At 31.0% G+C, this 24,811-nt stretch overlaps 2 protein-coding genes across 5 annotated transcripts; both read right to left on the bottom strand.

Moving 5' to 3' along the window:
• Window positions 1-1,627: 1,627 nt before the first annotated feature.
• Window positions 1,628-8,103, bottom strand: LOC115876665 (cullin-associated NEDD8-dissociated protein 1). Its single transcript, XM_030892527.1, has 16 exons — window positions 7,767-8,103; window positions 7,229-7,398; window positions 6,515-6,728; window positions 6,168-6,460; window positions 5,931-6,093; window positions 5,626-5,881; window positions 5,274-5,481; window positions 4,885-5,194; window positions 4,229-4,808; window positions 3,722-4,028; window positions 3,439-3,637; window positions 3,124-3,381; window positions 2,873-3,061; window positions 2,408-2,651; window positions 2,189-2,335; window positions 1,628-1,995 (listed from the first exon to the last, which is right to left on the bottom strand). Exons 1-16 carry the CDS (start codon window positions 7,806-7,808, stop codon window positions 1,868-1,870), a joined length of 3,708 nt encoding a protein of 1,235 aa, XP_030748387.1. The 5' UTR covers window positions 7,809-8,103; the 3' UTR covers window positions 1,628-1,867.
• A 734-nt stretch (window positions 8,104-8,837) lies between these two features.
• On the bottom strand, window positions 8,838-24,527 carry LOC115876664 (uncharacterized protein PFB0765w). 4 transcript variants are annotated; one of them, XM_030892522.1, is made up of 23 exons: window positions 23,839-24,527; window positions 23,581-23,706; window positions 23,238-23,333; window positions 22,178-22,395; window positions 19,712-19,905; window positions 17,858-18,402; window positions 17,617-17,770; window positions 16,665-16,871; window positions 16,480-16,611; window positions 16,097-16,418; window positions 14,029-14,309; window positions 13,851-13,972; window positions 13,484-13,778; window positions 12,964-13,426; window positions 12,775-12,914; window positions 12,603-12,719; window positions 11,950-12,538; window positions 11,766-11,892; window positions 11,177-11,560; window positions 10,876-11,119; window positions 9,541-10,821; window positions 9,354-9,472; window positions 8,838-9,295 (listed from the first exon to the last, which is right to left on the bottom strand). In XM_030892522.1, exons 2-23 carry the CDS (start codon window positions 23,676-23,678, stop codon window positions 9,199-9,201), a joined length of 6,225 nt encoding a protein of 2,074 aa, XP_030748382.1. In that variant the 5' UTR covers window positions 23,679-23,706; window positions 23,839-24,527; the 3' UTR covers window positions 8,838-9,198. The 4 variants fall into 4 exon arrangements, with proteins under 4 accessions (XP_030748382.1, XP_030748384.1, XP_030748383.1 ...); XM_030892524.1 differs by having other exon boundaries at window positions 19,730-19,905; XM_030892523.1 differs by having other exon boundaries at window positions 24,141-24,527.
• Between the last annotated feature and the right edge of the window lie 284 nt (window positions 24,528-24,811).

The raw sequence follows: 24,811 nt of genomic DNA, 5'->3' as shown, positions 1-24,811 counted from the left end.
TTTTAAAATACAATTTTTTATTAAGCGAGAATGTCAAAAGTTGACATATGATATGCCATTCTACTCAGAATGTCATTTTCTATCGTATAAAGAAAAAAAATACAGAGGGTGCCATTTAAAAATCAAAAGTTATAGTCATTTCCGGTGAAACAGGAAGTGACCGAAAACAATTGAATACGTCAATCAATCCTAATTTATGTCATATACTAACATGCCAAATCTCGTTTTTTTATCTGAAAAAATAAAAAGTTATAGGGGTGAGCCACTTTTGAGACGCACCCGGTATAGTATAAATTTCTGGTTTTAATTTTCTATCTTTGCATATTAAATTGTATTTTCATCTAATCCGAATGAGTGATTTGATAATTTAAATTCAACTTTACTTTTAAATATTTTCAAATTGAACAACTGTCTGTGATAACATATGTGTAATAATTTGATTTGAGGATTCATATTTTATGTGGTTATAAAAATAGGCGAAATTTTTTTAACAAAACCATATTTATTGACTAATTATATTCTACTCATGGATAGATTTAATCAGACAATGTGTTTTTCTTGTCGAATGATATCTGATGTGTCAAATTTAATTGGTGTAAATATTAAGGTAACGTGCAAGAAAGTTATTTTAAGCGAGAATATTTAACAGTAAGGTTTGCAGAATTTCATGTGATAATATTAAGTCAGGAATTAAATATATAGTGCTTTAAAAATGCAATTGATAACCAGTGCCCTCAAAGCGCTGCACTTAAAAATAGGTACAATAAAAAATTCTAAACTTAGATTTTAGGGTGTAGTGTTAAAATGAATTTATAAATTATAAAAGGCAATAAATACTTAAGGGTTTTCTGTTGTAGGTTTGATGTGTACACTGTTATTTCTTACATGTAATTTTCCACCTGTTTTCCTTGTGAAGGCCAATTTTTGTATGAAAATGAATTTATAACCGTAATCATATTGTGCTCTAAAATAAATTAACAGCTTTTTTATATATATCAAGAAACTTAAATAATAAACCAAAAATCAAACAAAGTATCCTAGGTTTAAGTTAAATCTGTGTAAGTTTGCAAGAAATCTGTTTATTATTTTAGAAGCTCAATTTTTTTAATTAATTATAGTGTAAAAAAATACTTCTTCATATAATTTATACATATCATTTTTCAATGAATTTGTATTGAACCTGTGTTCTTTTCGTTTTAATACATATATTATATAGCTGAAATATTTGTTAGAACACAGTTGTTTTTTTTTTCTTTTAAATATAGAATCAGTATTTGTACATATATTAGCTTCATTTACCTCCCCACCAACTAGCACCTACATAAAGTACTTTACAAGTAGTGTTTTATTTTTACGGAATAAAATACTAGGGACTAGAATTAAAATTAAATGTGATTCTTGAAATTAAATCATATTTTACGATACCATGTCATTGAACTTCTATAAATGTAATTCCTAAATGCTATTGTAAATAGAGAAGTATTTATTTTCTGAATCACCAGAAATTAAAGGCAATCAGAAGGATAAGAAAAATATATAACTTATTTTTTTTTATAGATATAAGTTTTTTAAAAGATATATATGTTTTACTAGATATGTTTACAGGTGAAATAAATTAGAGTAATACGTTTTAATTATTTATTAAGAGATTTATTAAACAAAAGTTTTAATTTTCAAAATTAACATATAAAACATGGCATTATTTTCAAATTAAAACGATCACAAATAAAAATACATTTGTATTAAATCTAGAACTTAAAGAAATCTAAAGTTACCCTAATAAATTATTTCAAAATCTCTATGAAAAGAACACTGAAAAGAATATGCGGAGATTAAAAACAAATGTTGCTTTGAAATTATCTAAGGCTCAACTTTGATCCATGAGGAAATCGGTATGCGTGGTTGACGAATCTTTTTGAATTGACTCAAAAATCGGCTGCAGGTCTGACGAGTTTTTAATTTGGTTGACGAACTCGTTTAAATGTGGATTTTTATCTAAAAGAAACACAAAAAAAATGTTATTTTATCTAACTTTTTTTTTCTTCTCGTCTAAAAAATCGTATATAAATATTTACAAAACACATTATCAAAAAAAGATCAAGTGTTCAAGTAACATCAAGTAACCAAAAGCCTAAGAACAGTTTTTTGTACATAACATGCAAAATATAAATACTGCTGAAATACCAACCTGCATCTGGGATGCTCAAGAGTGCAGCAACTGCACGCATTGCCGAACGCTTAAGTTCGTCTTGCTTCTCATATTCTTGTTTGACAGAATTTGCTTTGACTTTTAATGTCAAAGTTGCTCTTAAAGGTTCTATAAGTCTATCTAATCCTGCAACATCAAATGTATTTAAATTACTTGTTGGTTTCATAACACTTTCCAGCTATTTTTCTATTAACTTACGTTGTAAAACGAATCCTGGACATATTTGAGCTAATCTAGCTACCATGAGGTAAGTAAGCATTTTTATATCATAATGATCTTTTAATCCAGATTCGACGTGATTTATGAAGTCGAATATATCGATTTTGTCTAAACACGAATCCAGTAGTGTGTACATGCATTCAAACGCTGCTTTTCTGATGTCTAAACCGTCATCGACCGTGTGTTTGAAAGGACCCATCTCAACTTCGCGTATGAGATCTCTCTGAAATTAAAAAAAGATCGTCATAAAATAAAATTTGGATTCTGGAACCAAACCAAATATTAATTTTTATACTTTTTTTATTTATTTAAATAATCACAAATACTTTAACAATAATAGTAACCAGCAAAAAATACTACTCTTGGCTTGTTACTGTTGCAATTTAACATAAAAAATGACATAAAAAAATGATCAGCAGCATTAAAGATATTTTCTAACCCTACCTTAATATTGGTTTCATTATACAGCTGAGGCAAAATAACATCCAACAAATCTCTGATCAATGATGGTTTATTATGAGCAGCTGAATTAAAAGCTACCAAAGCCACTCTCCTTACATTTAAGTCCGGGTCTTGCAAAGTGTTGAGGAACTCACCAATGCACTGCCTTAGGAGAGGATCTATTGGTGTAGGCTATATTAAAATATTAGTGTTACAATTTCTGTATAATTAGCAAATTATTTAAATATTTATACCTGATCAGATATTGTAAATTTAACAGCTGTAACCACAGTAGTTCTCATTAGAGGCGATGGCGAATTCAATGACCTCTTCAGTTTAGGAAGTAAATTGGCTGGATCTATTAGAGTGAGCTTTCCAAGACATTCTGCGACTACATTTCTTGTTCCTTCTTCTAGACATTCACAGTGGCAATATAGCTGTGCCCATATGTCAGGGACAAATGGCAGAAGCTGTTGTATACCTTCATTAGTTTGAGATAAACAAGTTATAACCTAAGAACAAATATCAATGACAATATAGATTTTTGTCAAATCAAACCAAGCGTATACCTCTTTGACTGAATGGAGGAGTAAGTACTGCCTCCTAGGTTGTTCCTGGCTTTCTTTTAAAATAAATGGCAAATACTGTTGCAAATTACCAATACAAATACTACCTAAAGCATAACTGGCAGCTGACTTAACTTCTTCCGAAACTGCCGAAAATGAGTTTAATATAACTTGCTTTAGATTAGGTACTGAAGTCAAGTCACTAAAATGACATAAAAAAATAACAATGCATTATTCTTAAACTTTGAATATCTGAGTCAGGTCTCCCAGATACTTTGCAACTTACATATCTCTGCCAATTTCACCAACCACTAGCAAGGCAAATATTTGTTCTGAGTCAGAATTAACATTCTGGATTTCGTTGATAAATTGATGAACAACGGGAAGAGCGTGTGATTGACAGACCACCGTGATGGCTGCCAAACATTTGGCAAGAGAATAGAACGCTTGTTTGTGTAAGGTGGCGGATTGGTTGGTGGTTAAGTTTGTTATTGGTGTGAGAAGCAGTCTTAATAAATGATCATATGACAATCCGGGCAGGTTGCATTTGACTAGAGATTTGAAGAAATCAAGCATAGCTTGTAAGGCAGTTCCTAAAAATAAAGAAAACAATATATTACATATGGCGCAGTCGGTAGGATCAAAACGTTCTCTAATTTATAGAGTAGAAACGTATGAAAATATTCTATTATTTCACTTGTATTCCTTATATTTTTAAATCCTCGACAATTAGAACAGAAACCAATAAATTACCTTTACAAAAATGTATTGTTATTCATACTTGTTGCCTTACCTTGTAATAATGGACTCTTGACCAAAATTAAAACTTGTGGCATGATTCCGCTGTTGACATCTTGTAAAGCTTTTGGATGATGTAGGGCGATCGACTTTAAAATAATTAAAGTCCACTGGGCGATATGTAAGTCCGATTCGTCCAGGAGCGGGGGAACTTCAGTGATAATCGGTTGTAGAAGCTGAACGTTCAATTTCTTATGATAGTTTTGAATGAGGCAGTCAATTAACTGTAGAGTGCTCAGTTTTAGAGCTCTTTGGTTTTTTCTTAAAAATAAACCTAAAATGGGCATTGCTTCAGGAAGAATGGGCAAATCGATGCCAAGCGGCGACCCGGCGATTTTCTTCAAAGCTTTTACAGTCGTCAGACGAGTGATTTCATTCTTAAGTCTGTCCAAGAACAATGGCAAACAGTAGGGCAGTTCTCCTTTTAGTTGGTCGCCTAAATTACAAATAACCTGCCCCATGGTCGAAATCGCTTTTTCTTTAACTTCCTGGTCAATGTCTGAAGTTTTCAACCTTACCAAAGTGCACGCGTATATATCTTTAGTGAATGGAGTAAAATCAAAACCAGTATAGCCCTAAAACGAAATTATGCTGCACCATTGAGATATTACAATTAATTTTCGATAAATGTATTATTTATATTTAACTAACCTGCATAGGTCTGATAACTTTAACTAATTCCTGTAGAACACCCAAAGCCTCTGCAGTGATTTTATAAAAATTGTCACCCACAGCTGCAACAACTGGTTGTAAAAGAATATCGATATATGGATGAAATACAGTTGGAGGATGAGTGGTCAGAAGACAGTAAATGAAAGATAAAGAATCAATCTTCATATTACTGCTTGCGTTCTTTTCACTTAGTGAATAGAGAATTCCTGGGATGAGGTCGCCAATATGAGAACTTAATGCACCAGGTAGCACATTGCAAACTTCCTTTAAAAGTTGGAAGCAGTCTTGCCTGGAAAGATAAGATGGAAATTGTACTTCTTTTATTGTACAGTGATCAGCATAATCTACCAAAAATGATCTTCTCCTACCTTGTTTTCATGCTTTTCTCCTTCATCTGCGGTTGAATTCCTTTAACCAGCAAGGGAATTTGTCCTTGCAGAAGGCTCATAGGGGTCTCTTCCTCATCATCCATTACCATGGCGTTTGGGTCAATATTTACATTAACTGTAGCCTTGGTTTGCTTCAACAAGGCTATATATGCATGAAATATATCAGACTTCACGTTTTCTTCACGCTCTAAAAGAACAAACAGGATAATATGAATCTATTGGTATGAATATGGGAAGGTCGGAAGCCTATGAGTAAAACTTATACTTCAGCTATACTTGAGGTATCCTTCCTGTAAACATTAGCTTTGGAAGAAAGTTAATATTGGAGTACCTTTAAATCTAGTGATCAATGCTGGTGAAAGAACTTTATAAAATTCTGCGAGTAGTTCATGTCGAGTTATTATAATAGCTTCCAAACATTTTGCTGCTGATCTACGCACTTTCCAGCTCATATCATCGTCGTCACTATACTCGTCATTTTCCTCGTCATCATCTTCCTCTTCCGCTTCAATACATTCAGTTCCCTCATCTTCATCATAATTATAGTTTGGATCATAAGTCATATACTTCAAACACAATTCTGTTATCTAAAAAAATATTTTTATTTTATGGGGAATTTTTTATAATTGTTTATACCTTCGGAATATCGGGTGTAATTTCTTTAGGGCATCTGTTAATAAAACTTTCAAAAGCTTGAAGACAAAATTCTCTTAATTCTTCATCATCGATTTCACAACGTTCTAAAATAATGGGCACGAATTTGTCAATGTGCTCTCCAAATTTATGACCAGATTGACGGCTAAAAGTCATACAATTTAAAATTAAAATTTAGGCAAGATCTTAACACAAAAATTTAATCAAACGTTTACTCACCATACCGCAGCAACACATTGAATATAAGTACGAGTTTGAGAATTCACTTTGTTTACTTTCAGCCCATCACTTAGATGATTAATTAATTGGTTATATAAGGTGTTGTTACATGATAGTACAGAGTTGCTCAGTGCTCCAATAGTGCGTTTCCTAACTGCTTGTCTTTGAGATTCTAACTGAGGTAGCAAAGCGCACAAAATAGACATATGAAATGACTGCAATAACGGACCAAAACGTAACAATAAATCCGCTATTATATCTAGAGCTTCTAGTTGAACCGAAACATCCTCTTGCTAAAAAAATAAATTTGAACTGAACTATTTATTCAAAAAAGAAGAAAATATTACTCTTTCTATTGCTTTAGTCAGGCGTCCAGTTATTCTCTTACAAATGGCACCGGACATTCCTCCCAACGATTGAGGCAGTTCGGCAATGACCGTTTTCAAACCGATACTTGAAATATCACGCAATTGCTCTTTTTCAGATACCATGTTCGTACACAGGGCCTCCACAATTGTATCAACCTGATATTCTTTGACTTTGTTTACTAGAGGACCCAAACTAAAATATTTTGATAAAACAATAAGTACACCAAAAAGATACTATTTCCAAACTTGTTTTTACAATATATCTAAAACTACTGTTGTAAAATTATTATTAAAATAGCGCAAAGAAAATAATTTGGAACATCAATCAGTTACTTTTTTAAATCTTATTCTAAATTTTCTCGTTTTTTTCTTAATATTCTGGAGAATAATGATATCTATTACAGAAAATCATGAACACTTGTGAATTATTAATTAAGTAATTAGGTTACTACATCTCGCTAAATGTCTATATAATAAGTATTATAAAAACTACAGAGAAAATACTATTTTTGTGAAAACTTTATGCTACTTAGACTACAAAATAAAGAATCACTTTAAAAAATGTATATAGGGAAAGTTCTTGTTTGTGCTTATAGATGCTCTTATATGGCATTTATAAGGCAAATAATTGTGAATGTTTCCTTCATCACTAGTGGGAAACTTATCTCTATTAAACCACTAAATAGAACTGACCATTTCACAGCTAAATTCTGAACTTCTCCATTCTTATCCTCAAGTAACTTTAACAACATTCTAACAACTTTACGTTCAGAATCATCGTCGAGCTTAATGCTATCTTTCTGCAGCTCAGTCATGAGGTCGTTAGTTGCCATAAATCGAAAATCTTTATCTGACGATTGCATCTAAAATATTTAAAAAAAATTATAATAAATATTAATACTTTTTAGTACAAAAAAAAATTCTTTTGCAAATACCCAATATTCTGCGATATCGAGTAGTTTCAAAAAGTTAGGATCAGGATAAACTCTGTTAATTTTAACGGGAGATTCGAATTCAACAGTCGTTGATGAAGGAGTTTCATCCTCATAATCCGATGTACTGTTCTGCATATATATTTACATATATTTTTGCAAAAGTTTAAAAAAGTTCAAAAAGGAAGCAAAAAACTCGATAACAGGAGGAAGGATATTAACACAGTGTCAATGGGTTTGTTGTTAATGCAAAGCCTTCTCTGTTCAAAGCATATCTCCATAATATGCGATATACTAACCTTTTCCAACAGATTTGCTATTTGATAAGAAACACTAGCCATGATTTTAGACTTTACCTCTTCCTTCTATAATATCAACAAAATAAATCACAGAAATTGTTTTTTTATTTCTATTTTAAATGTATTGGGTATACAATTTTATAGGTTATATTATTTTTTTAATATACTATCATGTTAATGCATAAGTATATACACTTAAAACATAATCCATGCATAATTATAACGAAATAAAGTTGAAAAATATAAATATAATATAAAGTTTAAAAGAAATAATACGTATAAACTTTTTTTCCGGATTCGTAATGCAAAATTGTGTGCAAAATCAACTTCAAATCAGTGCTGCCAAAATGTCAATTTACAAATTTACCACAGAAATTTACTAATTTACATTCTATATGCAGTGTTGCCAATCTTGGAACAAGTGTCAATGGATTATAACCAGGGCTGTGGCCAGGGTTCGGAAAATTACAGGTTACTTTTAAAAACTACATAAAGTACATTACATGTAGTTAATCAACGTAGATGGTGTAGTTTATGGAACTTTCAAATATCAGATTTTTTTTAGTACAGGTTTGAGCTTATAAAAAGTTGATACTTTAGAAAACAGAAGAGATAATATGGCTTTAAAAATACCATTGACATCAAATTATTTAAACCCCGTCATACAGAGGAAAAATATTAACTGATTACCATATTATAAATCAAGCCGAAAAGTACATTCTGCAAAGTCTTGGCATAGATACAGACGAAATGCTTTAAATCTTATAAGATATATACCACATTTGTACCTTGGTTATGTTAAAATATTTTCGTATCTACATATATAAAATGCTAATGTTTATCTGTGTCGTCTCTATATACTGAAATAATGACTTGCTCTAGGAAGTTGCTTTTTTACTAAAAGATAGCTAATTGGCTCTTCTAAAAACTGTCGCCGCCGGATTCTTTGTTTTTCATTTAATTAAAAAAAAATAAAAAGTATTTTTTTCTGATGTCGTGGCGGATGCGCCAGGCTTCAACTAGTTTTATAATAATTTTAATTATGGCAAGCAATATAAATGAATTATAAGCTGTTATCTAAACATTATATGTTCTTTATTGCATATATTATACGTATAAATATATTTTTTTAAATATAATACATTAATTTGCTTAAAAGTATTCTTAAAGTACATTCATGGAACAATAGGAATTTAAACATAAAAAATAACGGCTTCGAAAATTACTCTCCTAACATGGATAGAAATTTGAGCTGTTCATAGGTTTATAATATTAGAACTGATCTGACTAGCATTATTTTTTAATATTACGTTTTTCTTACCATTTTATTATTATTAATTAACCGAAATAAGGGTAACATGAAATCTTACTATAACTTCATTTTAACTAACATGTACAGAAGATATAAAAAAATGGTAGGGATGAATTAAGACTAACTGACTCCTGAAGAATGTGAATGTACGTTTCCATTGCTTCCATTCCTAACTAAAGGCCTCTGTGTTGAACTTGTTTCATGCTTTCTTTCAACGCTAATAACAAATTGATATAATTTTAAGAGTTGGACAACATGGACCTTAATAAAAATACCTGTTACTTCGAGAAGATGACCCAGCTCTCCTGAATATTCCAGTAATCATGTCTTTTAAGTTCCCCCGACTTCCTGTTTCTTCATTAACGTCAGAATTTGAATTATTTCTCGAATTACTCTGAAACATTTTAATTTGAGTAAACTAAGAAACTATAACTAGTGTTGGATAAATAGAATCATATTTACTTTGGAGTTTAGTTGTCTTGGATTGGAGAATATTCCTGGATCTTGGTCATCGATACTTCTCGATTTGGTAAGTTTTTTTAATTTCCCCATTAATCCAGTTTTTTTCTTCTTCTCGCCGGTGTCACTCTGAGTTGATCCCGCTGACAATCTACTGTCTAAACTAGAATCCCTTTTACCTCGTTTGATATCAATGTCAGATTCAAAAGATTGAAGACTAGAGAGACTATCGTTATTATCTGTTTGCCATATTTTTTGATCTGCCTGGATATTGTGCTCCAAAGATATACTTTTGCGATGAAGGCTGCCTTGTGAGATTATGGAAGATTGTTTTCTTAAAGCGCTTTTGCTATATCGAGAACTACCAATTGCTTCTGCTTCTGTTGATGTCGCTCTTCGCATTCCCATTCGTCTTAACCTTTCCCGTTCTTCTTCATCTTCATTGAGCTTTTGTATTTTTCTTAGATCCTCAGTTGTGTGAACAAGCCGCTGCATTATTCGGTGAATTTGCTGTTGTTTATCTTCGGGAGTTTGGGAGCTTTCTCTATAATCAATTGCAGGAGATGTTTCTCTTGACTTTGATTTGGTCCGACGAGGCGGTGTTGGAGTGTATGGAGCTTCGTTTTCTTTAGAGAAAAATAGTTCTGGAGCTATTTGTTTTAAGGTGTCAACTTGTTCAATAATCATTTCGACCTTCCTTTCATCTCCTAGATCTGTCTTTCTTCTGTCAACCTTAACGATTCTTTGTTCTTCGCGTTCTTTTTCGTATCTTTCCTTTTCTCTTCGTAGCTTCTCATTGGTTGTTCTTAATTTAGCATGAGCGTCTCTTAATTCTAACAAGTCGCATTGTAGTTCGGTTATTTTTCGTTTATTTTCTTCCTGTTCTTCTTCCGAAGATTTCTTGAACTGATCTTGTTTTCTTTTTGATTCTAGCCTCTCCTTATCTCTTTCACGTTCAACCTCAAATAATGTTTGTCTTAAGTCTCTAGCTAAGGTGGCTGTTTCCTGTAGTAATCTTTGTTGTTCTTCGCGTTCTTTTTGCCATGCCAGTTCCATTTTTGTCCTAAGACCAACTATTTTGGTTCTACCGCTACTTAAAACTTTTTCTTCTTCTAATTCGTTAACTTTAGAATGGAGTTCGGATAATCGTACTTCCCAAGAAGATCTCTCTGATATTAACTCTGTTTTTAATCTAGAACTCTCTAGGCGAGCCTCTGATAGCTCATCTTCCATACAACTTATTTGCTGTTCTAATGTCAAAACTTTGTTCTTACTTTCTTCCAGCTAAAACAACAAAATTAAGGTAATTTTAAAACGTATAATTTAACGCTAACATACTTCATCGTAATGCAGTTGTTCTTTCGGATTCTTATTTCGATTCAGCTTAGGAGATTGTTTTAAATCTCCTATAGTCTTTTGAGCTGACTCTAACATGTGTTTATAAGAATCTTTTTCTCTTTTAAATCTCAAAACTTGATTCTGTAATGACTGTAGTTCTTGATTCATAACGTTCAGCTGACCTTCATATCTCATTTTACATTCAGCTACATCAGTTTTCTTAGATTTATCAGCACTGTTTAACCTAAGAATAAAAAACAAGTTTTCTTTAGAGAGTGAAGAATTTAATTCCAATACTTACTTTATTCTGAGATGCTTGATTTCTTTTTCCATGGCTGAAGAATCTGCACTAATATTCCTTTGGACCTTATTAACCTTTTCATAATCATCCAGTTTTTTATTTAACTCGTCATTTTCCTTCCTCATATATTCCATCTGGTCATGAATCAAATCATACTCTTTCTTTACTTGCTCTAGTTCAGATTGTTTCTCTTCATAAAGAGCTTTCAGCCTCTGTTTATCAAAGTCAGTGCCGTTGTACGATGGTTTTTTCATTTCTTTTAGCTTTTGCTCCATTTCTAACTTCTCTTTTATCCAGGTGTCTTGTTTGGTGTTGTACGTCTCTCTCAATGTTTTTAATTCCGATTCGAGTTGATCTACTTCTTTTTTGAGATTCTTGAACTGGCTGAAATTATGCATATTTTCTTAAAGTGTTCATCTACTCTATGATCGGATGAAAACTACATCATAGAAGGCTTATAATTAATATTTCTGTTGCTGTCACTATCAAGAGAAATAGTAAAGCTTAAACTAAAATTATAATTCTACGCCTGCTCTGACATCAGTTTTGTTCACACGCTATATTTTGTATTTTGTTGAGAACAACTTACTTTTCAAGAGTTTCCTTCTCCATAACTAATTTTGCTTTAGTAACAACATGTTCTTCTTCAAGGATTTCATATTTAGCCGTCAAATCATCATATTTTTGACGCTCTCTTGTAATTGTGTCTTCTAACTCTAAAATTTTATATTTTAAGTTAATATTTCTTTCAACAATTTTTATGTCTACTTTACTTTCTATAGATTCTTGGAAATGTTTTATTTCAAGTTCCTTTTTCACACTACCAGTAGAATTCATTTCGAGTTTTTTAATTTTGCTTTTTAAGGAGGACAGCTCGAGCTCTCTATTTTTATGTTCTTTTTCTGCGTTTACTTTTAAAATATCAACTTTCTTCTTCTCGTTTTGCAGGTCTATTTCGAGTTCTTTAATTTTCTTCTCTTGTTCCAGTTTGGAGTTTTTCTTCTCCAAATCCGATTTCTTTATTTTGTCTTCTAGGTTCTTTTCATTTTTGATGGCGATTTCTAATTTTGCTTCTAATTCGGAAACTATAACAGCTTTTTTGCTCAGGTCATCTTTAAGTCGGTTTATCTCTCTGCCTTTCAGTTCTTCTACTTTCAAACTTGTTTTGGATACGATATCTCTTTCTTGGCTAAGACTTTCTTCCAATTGTTTAATTAATTTACCTTTTTGTTCTATGGTATTTTCGAGACCTTTAATTTTGACCAAGAAATTTTCTAATTGGAAATTGAGTTTCTTTTTTTCATCCTTCCATTTGGTTTGTTCATTCTCCATATTCTTAATTTTGAGTTTTTCCTTTTCAATCTGGAAATATTCATATTTATTATTTATTTCAATAGCAACACAATAACATAAAAATTAGACGAACCTTAGATTCAAAATCTTTACTTTGCTCTCTTAACTTCTTATCACATTCGCTGTATTTGTTTTCAAATTTAGTTACTTGACCTTCTAGGTCTACTAGTTTCTTATTTTTTGAAGTGTTCTATAAAAAATACGATATGTAATACAATTAAAATTATTTTATTGTTCGTTAATACCTCAGCTGTTAACCTATTTAGCTCTGTAATACTTTCTTTCAATTTATCAATTTCTATATTCTTTTCTTCTAAGGTTTTTTTAAGAGCATCTATCTGATTATTGAGTTGTTTGATTTGATTTTTCGAAGACTCTAATTCACCTAAAAATATCTTACTAAAATAATAAATAATTATTATACAAAATATTACCTAATTGTTCCTTAAGTTTATTTAGCTCATCTTGTAAGTTTCTCCTGTCTTCTTGAACTTTTTTGCTATCTTTAGATATTTTTTCGTGTTGTTCTTTTAATTTTTTCTTTTCGTTTGTCGCCTTCTCTAAAGATTCGCGAATTTCATTTAGTTCTTTTATAAGTTCTTCGTTCTTGCTTATGTCTTTATTGTGCTTCTCTTTTTCTTCATTTAGTTGTTTCTGTATTAATTCACATTTCTTGTTCAGTTCGGCCAGTTCATTACGAAGTTTTTCAGCTTCGTTGTTGGATTTTGGGTTAGTTATTTCATTCGCTATGGTTTTATTTTTTTCGCTTAATTTCATAAAGGTAATCATCTCACCTATCTCCTTTTCTAAATCAGAGACCATCGTTTTCAATTGATCTCTGGAAGTTAATACTGTTACTTTCTTTGGAGTTCGGTTAATGAATTTCTTTAGGTCACCCTAAAAAAATAAAATATTTAAACTCTGAATTCGTAATTCATTTTTTTTAATAAGTACCTTGATATCTATATCACCTGACGTTGAGTTTGAATCAAGATCTTTGATCCGTTGTTTTGTTTCAGCCAATTCAATTTCTAACATTGCAATTTGATCCACATATTTCTCTAAATTCTTGTCGCTATTTTTCAAATTCTTGGTGCTTTTTAGAAGATTAATTTTCTTGTTTTCGGCAGTCAGTTTTTCGTTTTCACTTTCTAAACTTTGTACTTTGTTTCGCAGAACAAACGCTTCTTGTTCTATCACTTGTAGTTGTCTTTTCAAATCCAGAGTTTGTTGATCCATATCCAAAGACCTTAGAAATAACAATGGCAGGTTTTATATGTTTTCATCGGTTACATGAAAATATAAAAAACGCCCCCCTTACTTGCTTTTTTGAATGCTTTTGGATCTTTTTTGATTTAAGGCTAACTCCGCGTGTAGCCTTTCACAGTCTCTTTCTTTTTCTATAAGTTTCTTCCTGAGATCATTTGTTTCGTCTTCCAGAACCTAAGCCAATTTGTCAAATTAGTACCTACACATTATTTTAAATGCATCCACATTACCTTAATCTTTTGATTGTCAATAGAATTAATCTTATCACTATGTATTGACGTTTTTCTGGCAGATCCTTTCAGATGCAATTTATCTTGCATATCTTTGTTTTTACTCTTTAGAATTCTATTATCTGCTTCTAGTTCTTCGAGTTTCTTCCGAAGAACTGATGCTTCTTGTTCGCTAAGTTCGAGCTGAATCTTTAATTCAGTTGGATCGTCATCTTCAGATATATCTTTATTTTCTTGAGGTTCGGGTGTTAATCTTTGGTTTGTTGGACTTAATTTTCGACCTAAATTAACATTTTTATTAACAAGTGTATATATCACAAATTGTTAATTATGTGGTCACAGTAAAATAAATGTGAATTAACTTATTTCGTATGACTCCAGAGTTCTTAGTAACTCTAGAACAGGAAGTATTTTTTTAGATTTTTTAGAATAAAATATGCGTACATATTAAATTACTGTACGTTGCAAGCGAGTTTGTTATAAACAAATTTTACGCTTAAGAAAAATCGATTTAGTAAAAACAAACTGGAAAAGTAATAGGAAAATTTAAGCAAGATTTGTAAGAAAATTATTGCAACTGTAGAAAATGGCTTTAAGTATTTAAAAAAAAACACAAAATTAGGGTTGTTAAAATTTTTAAGCCAAGTTAAAAATTATATATAGGGAACAAAGCATGCTGATACTAAGGGCTGGCAAAGGTTAGTCTTGGGTCGAGATTTCCGTATGTAAGAAGAGTACAATGCGTTTATAATGTACTGAACAAAGAGAGGACAGTAAAAACGTTGCCAAACGTATTAAATAAACCGAGAAACTGTGCACATCGCTAAGAGACGTGGAAGGGGATATAGCAGATTTGTCGCAGTTGACCGGTCGACCCAATCAATACCTCTGTCAGTACTTAAAGTTCTAGGGAAAGGTGTACGTCATGCGTTCAGCTTCACGATTTAATTACGTCTCGTGATACTTAATTTGTTTATTTATTAACGAATCGTTGTAATTTTCCCTATAGCTTGAATTTTTTTAAGTGCAAGCTAGAAACACTTGCATTTTTGGTAAAAATAAGTGGAATTGAGTGGGTGTTCGATAGTGGCTATTAGAACTCTGAATTCAAAAATCGATATATTAGAAATAATAAATTGTAGTTTTTTCAAGAACTTTGTTAATATTTCTGCTGTATTTTCTTTGTAGACAGTATGTGAAAATCTTTATCAATAAAAAAATTACACGATTGCTGAAAATTGCTATGCTCTAAAAGTAAATGGATGGATTGTTTGCTATTTTTGAATGGAAAAAACAACCTTCTCGAATTTTTCTTATGTAAACATATTGTAAAATATCCGATCTTGAAAATAAAAAAAAGTTTCAATATCTAAAGTGGTTCTTGACTTATGGCCTGTTATGTGTTAAAAAGTTGAGTTTTTAAATTATCGCGATTACTGACGTTTTCTCGTTATAAAAAAAATTACACCTTAACGATATCCTTATAATTCCATTTCAGATGCTCAAAAACGTTACAAACCTAATGATTTTATCTAGTTATCTCTTGAAAAAAAAGTCTTTTAAAAATAAGCGGTTTGCGATCGTGATTTTACTTTACTTGATAGGGAAAGGCGTATCGGCAACGCCGCAACAGCACACCGTCGCGCGTCGCGTCGGTCGGTCGCATTTCTCTCACTCCGACTTAATAAGATCCCTATGCGATTTACTTCCACACATGTAAATGCCGACCCAAAAGTAACAGTTGCCAGCACGGTATAAGTAAACGAGTTAGGTAATAAACAAAGAGGCTCCACAAATTTAACAATTATTTAGCAGATTATCGTAAAAATTTTTTAAATTCATTTTAAAACAAATATACTGTTGTATATACTAAGTTCTTATTAAATCTGTAGAGCTGTCCTATTTCTTTCAATCGTTTCATTAAACAACATTTTGTTATTAACATACTCCTAGCTCTGGTTGCCATTTTTTTCAGCTGCAAAACCAAAGATTCGTTGTCATCTTCTATTCGAGATACTTTCTTGCGTAAATTTTCAGCCTAAAACAACAAGGAAAAGCATTTCTTTACCCATCATAGTAGCTAAAGTATCCATAGGTGAAAATAATCTAACAGAAGATTGGTAAATTTTTGCTATAGGGGTATCACGTAAATGCAAAGAAGCTATTAAATTTTTAAATGCAGACGTTTCTGTTATAATATTCTCATTAAAACAGTTTGGTTTAAATTCCTCTAAGCACGTTTCTTTCATGCAATCTTCCGTTTGCGTTGATTTCATTTCGGTATTGGTCATTTCGACTAAGTTCTGAATAAGAGTTTGAGTATATTTGTTATCCAGCTTAATTTTTGGCAGTACTCTATCTGTAAACTTTCGTCTAAAAACTCTATTGCTCTAAAGAATAATGATAATAGAATGGTCTGTCAAAATATTGATTAAAAGAAACTATATATACCTCTTCTTCAGCAAATTTGAGTTGTTCTCTTAAGTCTGCTTCGCGTTCTAAGGAGTCTTGTAGATCTCTTAATAGCTGAGCAGGATCGTCTTGAGAACCACCTCTAGTTAAAGATTCTCTCGAAACCTTTTGCTAGAAATATAAAAATTTTATTAAAAAAAATACAGCTAATTTAGCTCACTTACCCCATCATTAGAGAGATTTTTTCCAAGAGATCCTAAAAGTGGGGCCCTTTTTTTCGTTCCCGGTGTTTTTGTAACTTCTTCCAGTTTTTTATTCGAGTCTTCTAATTCTCGTTGTAGTCTTATAGATACTTCATTTGATACTTTAAGATCTTGCTCTAATTGCCTGATTCTTTCTAATGATGAAAGACCAGAACTTCCTCCAGATACCTAAAATGATTAATTATACTAGCAGTGATGGGCAAGTACCCGGTATATTGAAATTTGGGTAAAATAAATACCCAAATTTTTACACCCGGTATACTCGTATACCCAAAGGGTCAATAAATAGTATATTGAATTTGCATGGGTATATAAATACCATTATACCCGATATATATCCAATCATACTCACGTTCTTAATTTAAAGTATTCTAACAATTTTTAAAAACAACTGACAGGGGTTGATGGTAGAAGGGTGAAAATTTAGGGTTGTTTGTATTTTTTAATGCCACAACATAAAGAAATAAAAAAATTTTGTCCAAAAAAAATTGGGATGGACCACCCTTATGATTTAGGGGTATAAAAAATAGTTAATAACCTATTCTGAAACCTACTGAATATACATATAAAATTTGATCAAAATCAGTCAAGCCGTTTCGGAAGAGTATGGAAACTAAGACTATTAAAAAAACAACCCCTATTAAAAAAGGGGTTGATGGTAGAAGGGTGAAAATTTAGGGTTGTGTGTTTTTTTTAATGCATAAAAAAATAAAAATAAAAAATTTTCTAAAAAAAGTAGAAAAAAATTGGGGTGGACCGTGGGTATGAAAAATCAAAATGTGAATATACATATAAAATGTCATCAAAAACGGCTAAGCCGTTTCGGAGGAGTACGGTAACTAAGACTGTGACACAAGAATTTTATATATTAGATAATCAATTATTTTTTCTTGTAAATTTTTAATCAGAATACCTCATTCATCTTTTTCTCCAATTCTGACTTTTCATATTCCAGATGTTCAGCCTTCTTTTCAGCTTTGCGAAGTTTAAATGAGAGAATTCGACAGTTTTTTGTCGTCTGGTCTAATTCTTTCTTCATAGATGTGTATTCAACAGCTTGGTCCTCTCTAAGAAAATTTAAGCTCAAATTTACTGGTTACAATCAAAAAACTTGCTATTGTTGAAAGAGAAAAACCAATTAAAACAGAACTAACCTGAAGTTATCCTGCATTTCGTCAATTTGTTCTTCCATATCCCTAAGTTCCTTCTTCATATCTTCATTCTCATCCATAAGTTCTTCACATAAAGTTTCAGCTGCCAATAATTTCGATCTGAGCTCATCGGCCACTTTCTGAGCTTCGTGTGCCGTGGGCCTCAGGTCTAAATCAGCCTCCAATTCCTTAACTCTTAAAGACAGGCTTCTTTTTTCATCTTTGTAGTCTTCTAGTTGTTGTTTAAGCTCGTTGCATTTTTGTTGGAGTTTCAATACTTCCGTGGCAGTAGTTTTACTGGTTGTAGTTTCCATAGCAGCTAATCTTCTTAATAAAATATCACTTTTTTCTCTTTCCAGTCTATCACATTTGGCTTTAGTTGTTTCAAGTTCTTTTTTTATAGACTCGAGTTGTTCTCTGAGTTCATTATCTGGCCCTACTAAAGTGGCGTCAGACGTTTCTGTTCCGGCATTACTCACCGTATCATCATTTTCCGATCCTGATCCACTTTCCTCTAGAGAATCTTGAAACTTTATGTTTCGCTTTACCTTAATGACAAGAAAAAAATTAATATCCTTCTTGGTACTGTAAATCTGTCAGAAATATTACAAGAACTTTTTCAATTACATTATATCGCAACTACAGTTTTTAATAGGTGCATTAGGTACTTTAGCATCAGATAGACACTTCTTCATACTTCTGCAGTTGCACTACACAGTTATTTTATAGTAAAAACTAAAATTAATTTAGACGGATTTATCTTGATTTTTTTTATTAAACTTATCTTGATTAAATTAGAAAATAGCATCGACTATAAATTAATATTTTTCTGACAGATTTATTTTTTATACTACAGAGTAATTATACTAATTAGAATATTAGAATACTTTTATGCATTATAATATCAACAAACAAATTTATTTTTTAACATTTCTAGTCCCAATCAATGCATAAATGTGCTCACTTTTTTTGTTAAGTAGTCATATTAATCTCTTGTAATTAGTAAAAATACCACAAATATTTAGAAATGCACAAGGTTAATAGGTGGCGTTTTAGCAGAACATTTTAAATATAGACTTTAATATTATAAACAGAAGTACATATACCGGAGTATTAAAGATAGTTGTTTCCTTGAAATAAACGCAGAGAAATAATCCAAAATCAAAATGTTGGAGAAGAAATTATAAGATGTATGGAAAAAAAATATTAAAATAGCCCTTTCTTTTAATAATTTTAACATACGTATAATACTTTACTTACATCCATATTACTCCAGTAAATTAAAATTAAAGTAAATAGAAGATATCGGTAATTTTTGTGGTAAATAAATATATACCAAATATTAAGAAAACGATTTTTTTTTCAAAAATACAGTGATATTAAATTTATAAAATTTAATGTAAAATGTTTGAGAATCAATTAAACGCGTAATCCAATATTTACTTCGCAGATGTTTTAAGTGGTTTGGAGAAAAATGAAACTTTATTACCAATAACTTCCAAGAAATCAAAACCATTAAATTCTAAATATATTTTAGATAGTGCAAAAATTACGCAACCAAAAATACAGTGAATTAAATTATATACAAACGGAATGGATATGAAATATGAAACTTACGATATCTATTTTTTCATATTTATTAGTTTAGAAATTTAAAAAAATATATTAGATACATATTTTGCGTTCTTACCAAACTGCACTGCGCTGCGCCATCAAATCAAAGCTAAACGGATTCGGGAAAATATTCTACAAGATTATTCGCATTACCGGAAATTAATATAATTTTGGATAAATCTACTCTCAAAGCTCTACTGTATTGTGAAGGGTTAAAACACTCAAAAGCTGTATATAAATTACTTGTATAAGAAATTGTACATCGTGATTATTAGGCTCCTCTGAAATTGTTTTCACTTCCTTTACTTGGATTCTTCGCGAGCTTCGTTCGGCAGATTCCTTAATGGCTTGTAGCTTCTTGGCTCTGGCAGCTAAACTGTCTTCCTTTTCATACAGAGCAGATTTGCGTTCCTTTATTATCGAAAAACTATCTGAAACTATGATAAACGAAACAGGAATTAAACAATCCCACTTAATTTCACAACTTAAAACCAAAAATATCTATAGGAGTTTTTTCTCCTATATTAGAACATACCAGCGGCGTGCGGTCCATGGAAGCTTTTTAAAAATAAAAAAATAAATAGTTAAACCCTTCGTTAATAATACTGTTATTTTATAACAAAATATTAAATAAAATTCTGGAAATTGCCGCCGGTCGCCTGTCCCTCCTTCATGTAGGTGTTATCACATCGACGATCACATGTAGGTGTTATCACATGTAGGTATATCAAACGACAAATTTAAGCCGGAAAATCGCGCACAGTTGCTATAGCCACGGCAGCGGTCTTTCGGCCGCCTTCCTCGACTTTTAATTTATCGGGACGGGTGCGCTTACGATTTTATAGGTGATGGTAATATATTATAATAAATTAAATCCAAAATTCTATGATGATATTATAGACAAATTTGCAATGGACGAATAGACCTCAAATACAAATAGGTGCCTATCGCGAGCCTATCGGAAAATTAATGTAAAATGTCGTATTTTAACTATTATAACTTTATGTGTTTTTGTTTGTTTAACAATTTTCGATAGAATTTTAATCGAACAATGGAATTGGCCTCGGAATTTTCAAAGATAAGTTTTTTAAGAAAATGTAAAAGAAATGTCTCGAAATAGGGTTTTTTACCGAATCGCTTCCCCGCCTATAATTGTCACCGCACGCCGCTGGAACATACAGGGTCCGGAAATAGTGCGTCGGGCATCTGTAGCTCCTAGAATAAAAAAAACTTGGGAATTTTGTTTAAGTGCAAACTTAAAGTATGTACTAGAATGTAATTCAGGAAAATATTTTGACTTCTATAGAGTGGCTCAAAGACGTGTGAGTGGATCGGGATGATTTTTTTTAAACAAACAAACACCCAGTAAATTATTGCATTTTTGACTTCCTTTCAGATCACTTTACATAATCCTAAGACATGAGTAAATATATATTTCGATAATTTTAGAGATATTAATAAATAAATAAAAACTATATATTTTTAAGCCTTTCTTATAAAAATTATTAAAAGTAAAAAAGAACTATTCTCAAATCAGAACTATATTAGGTATTTAATTTAGATGGTCCGTACTTACTTTGCTATAAATATGTAATCGAAAATCATACAGGATGTTCAAAATTCTACGCCAAACTATCTAAAATAATATAAAATATTTCTTCTTCTTTTCGTTTTAAATGGAACCCTCTGTATATTATTTTTCCAATAAACGTAGAATTAAAAAATGAAAAGTTTTTTGTATTTAGAGTATTTCAAAATTTTTAACGGTTTCGCAGATATTCTCAGTTTTTTATTCCATATGGCATTTTCCCCAGTAAATTTTTACCAAAGCCACCCAATGATTTTTCACTCGTATTTTACCATTGAAAGCGCCATATCAAATCATACAGCGTGTATCTGCAAAACTATTAAAAAATTTGAAATACTTTAAATACAAAAAATGTTCATTTTTTTAACTCTCCATCTAATAAAAAATAATATACAGGGTGTTTGGTGTTCCATTAAAAAAAACAAAGAAAAAATATTTTATATTTTAGAAATATTTGCCGTAGAATATTGAACATCCTGTATGATTTACGATTACCATTATTTATAGCAAAGTAAGAACAGACCATATAAAGTAAATACCTAATAGAATTTTGATTTCAGAACAGTTCTTGTATTTTTAATAATTTTTTTAAGAAGGGCTAAAAAATATACATTTTTGATTTATTTTAATATCTCTGAAACTATCGAAATATATTTACTCATATCTTAGGATTATGTAAAAAGATCTGAAAAAAGCCAAAAATGCAATAATATACAGGGTGTTCCATTAAAAAAAATCATCCAGATCCACTCATACCTGAAATACATCTTCGTACATACACTTTCGGTTTACACTTAAACAAAATTCTCAATTTTTTTATTTTAGGAGCTACAGATGCCCGACGCACTATTGCCGGACCCTGTATAGCTTTATAAAAACGCTATCCAGTCGAGTAAATTAATGCAGATGATTATAGACTCCATAATATAATAGCAACCTATTTTAGACATCTCCTATATTGGAGCTATTTTAGGCAGCTCCTATAAGTATAGGAGATCATACAGCTCCAGTAGTACATATAGGAGCTATATACTACATATACACCTATAAATATTTATTATTTATCAGTTAATTAAGCAGAGCTATTTCACATAAATATTTAATAATGTTATTTATTGTACCTGTCCGTTGTCCTGTATCTATAGGTTTTTGTTTTCTCTTAGGTAGCTTAATACTGACAGTTGTAACTGCTTGGGTGTCGTCCTGTAAATTTGCCAAATCAGGCGTAGATATCCAAGACGAAGGATTCGAATAGTCACTATCACTACTGCTTCCTGACTTGTCATTTTCACTAGCCAGATTTGTACTAGATACCCAACTTCGTTTTGAGCTTCCATCGCTTAAAGAAAAATATGTATATTCCCTTAATAATTATTTAGTAATAATAAAGATAAAAGGGGATGTTAAAATATTTTTGCTTAATAATATTATCAATAATACAGCTAACATAGCACTAAATTGTTAAAAAGATTCTTACACAAAATTCAGAAATTGAAATTGTAGAACAAATATAAATTTTAACGTATAAAATATGTGCCCACAGTGACTATAAAAGCAGAAAAGATAGATATTACAATAGTTTATTTTCCAATGAGACTATTTGGCAACCCTAAAGGCGAATTGGTGTAAATGAAGTGGGAATAAATTTGAGAAACATTAAATGTTCTTATAGTGGCAATTAATTAAAATGAAAAATAGTTGGGATTAGAACCCGAATATAACACTGAACAGTGAAAATTAATTGCCTGTGCATGTTCACATATCAGTAGTAACGTATTTGTTTATTTTTTATAAATAAAAAAGATCTATGATACGATTTCTTTATTTTACGTGCTAATTCGTTTGAATAAAATTAGATTTTAGTTACCTTCAAAACTGAAGGTAACGCTGAATTTTGGTCGGTATATAATTAATTATTCTATAATTTGTTTCCATGACTCCAATATTATACTAAATACCGTATGATCGAGAAAAAACGGCGTCAGCGATGGCTATGGAATGAAGATCGCTGTCATTTTATATGTAAATTTATATGGGAAATGTCATCGATGTTCATTTCCAAGCCAACTGGACACAAGCCGTTTTTTTTTCGATCATACGGTATTTAGTATCCTTATAAATAATATTTTTTTGTTACCTCAATAATTTTACTATATTATTAGTTGTTATCTCATATCTTACCTTAAATTTAATGATAAGCTAGGGGTTGAAGTTGAAGACGAATCCTTTCTTAAACTCGGTTCGTCTCGTTTTTTACCTCCGTGTTCTTTATAGTCTCTATTTAAAATAAAAATATCTCAAATAATTATGATTAAGAGTTATAACAAAGTATATAAAAAGGTTTTTACTAAGGTATGTGTTTAAATTTGTCAACTTAAACTATTTATAATAACTAGATACTTTATATACGACGAACCGAAATAAAACAAACAGGACATACAGCCTAGAACAATTTGAATGTAGTACAAGGTTTCTAATCGCAAATAAACAAACAGGTAGGATAAGGCCCTATTTTTAAACATACCTAAAACACCTTTTACACCTGGTGGGCCATCTCACCTGGGGATGAAACCCTAAAGGACACAGGGGATCCCCTCTAGCCAGCGGATACATATGCTGCATATTTTTTCAAATATTTTTACCTACAACTCTTCAAGAAAATACTTGTTTTAAATTATTTGACATGTGTGCGAAGACAATACATATTATACAGTTTAACATAAAATAAACACTGTGTGTTCGATTAGTAGCAGTTACAAAATAAGTTACTCTATCTACTTACATCATTTGAGGGTGAAAACTACATTTTGTTCACATCAAATAAACATAGAAAACTGACGTGTTAAGTTTTTTAGCGTATTTTTAGCACAATAGTGAAGCCACCCGGAGGAAAAAATTAAAATAAAAATATGTTTGTTATATTTTCTTTCAGCCCGTGTGTGTGTGAAAACTGTTATTGCGAGAACTACATATCTATATATAGCGCCCAGCTTGGAAGCACTCTCTGGTTCAATTTTTAGGTGTTCCGAATGTATGTCTACCTATATGCACTCACTCAAATTCAAAGTCTCTTTCAACACTTACTATCTATTTGTCGGTTATTTTTTACGTCTTTTTCGAAACACTTGCAACACTTTTTCAACACTGTCGTTTTTATGAGCGCCTGTAAGCAACAGATGAGCAGTTGCATAACGCACTAATCCTATGGATAATGTCCAGTATGGAAAATATAAGTGGATCGAAGATGATCGATCAGCAAATAAATTCAATAGTTATATATACACGTTGGGAGGAAAAAATAAGGCCCGAAACGCTGAAGTATTTAATTCTGAGACGTCAGGTTACGCGTCAGTTTAGATTTAGCAATAGCTCACTCCTGTATCTTACCTAAAAACGGGAACATTGCCAATAAGTCTGTTCGGTACTTTGAAGCTTATACACGCACATTATTTGCATATATTGGTTTTCTTATAGCTTTTAATAGACCCAAATTAATATTTTTAATGATTATTTTTGATATTTTAAAAAATACTGTTATTATATTAAAAATTCTATTTAATATAGCATTTGTTATTCTCTTAATTCTTTTATGTAAGTAATTAATAAAATTCCTTTTATTCATTTTAAAAACATTCTAAAATCATACTGGTTTGTTTAGCTATTATAACTTGAAGTTAATAATAGACTTGTAAATATTTTTGAATATTTCGCTGGTTCTACTTTAGCGGCCTCTATTAAACGATGTTAATATTATT

Source organism: Sitophilus oryzae, unplaced genomic scaffold (genome assembly GCF_002938485.1).
Source record: "Sitophilus oryzae breed Bouriz unplaced genomic scaffold, Soryzae_2.0 scaffold_1440_pilon_pilon, whole genome shotgun sequence".
In the NCBI taxonomy this organism is placed as follows: domain Eukaryota; kingdom Metazoa; phylum Arthropoda; class Insecta; order Coleoptera; family Curculionidae; genus Sitophilus; species Sitophilus oryzae.
Note: the sequence above shows the minus strand (reverse complement) of the source record. Positions and strands in the feature narration are given on the sequence as shown.

Bases quoted from the DNA above. Each gene is read 5' to 3' on its own strand.
- LOC115876664 (XM_030892522.1), bottom strand. From the start codon at position 23,678: ATGCAGCATATGTATCCGCTGGCTAGAGGGGATCCCCTGTGTCCTTTA. The intron at 12,915-12,963 runs GTAATATTTTGT...AGATATTTTTAG, and splicing joins TAAACTTAAGGAACAATTAG to GTGAATTAGAGTCTTCGAAA. The intron at 11,120-11,176 runs GTAAGTATTGGA...TTTTATTCTTAG, and splicing joins ATCAAGCATCTCAGAATAAA to GTTAAACAGTGCTGATAAAT.
- LOC115876665 (XM_030892527.1), bottom strand. From the start codon at position 7,808: ATGGCTAGTGTTTCTTATCAAATAGCAAATCTGTTGGAAAAG. The intron at 4,809-4,884 runs GTTAGTTAAATA...ATTTCGTTTTAG, and splicing joins AAGTTATCAGACCTATGCAG to GGCTATACTGGTTTTGATTT. The intron at 3,382-3,438 runs GTATACGCTTGG...ATTTGTTCTTAG, and splicing joins TCCTCCATTCAGTCAAAGAG to GTTATAACTTGTTTATCTCA.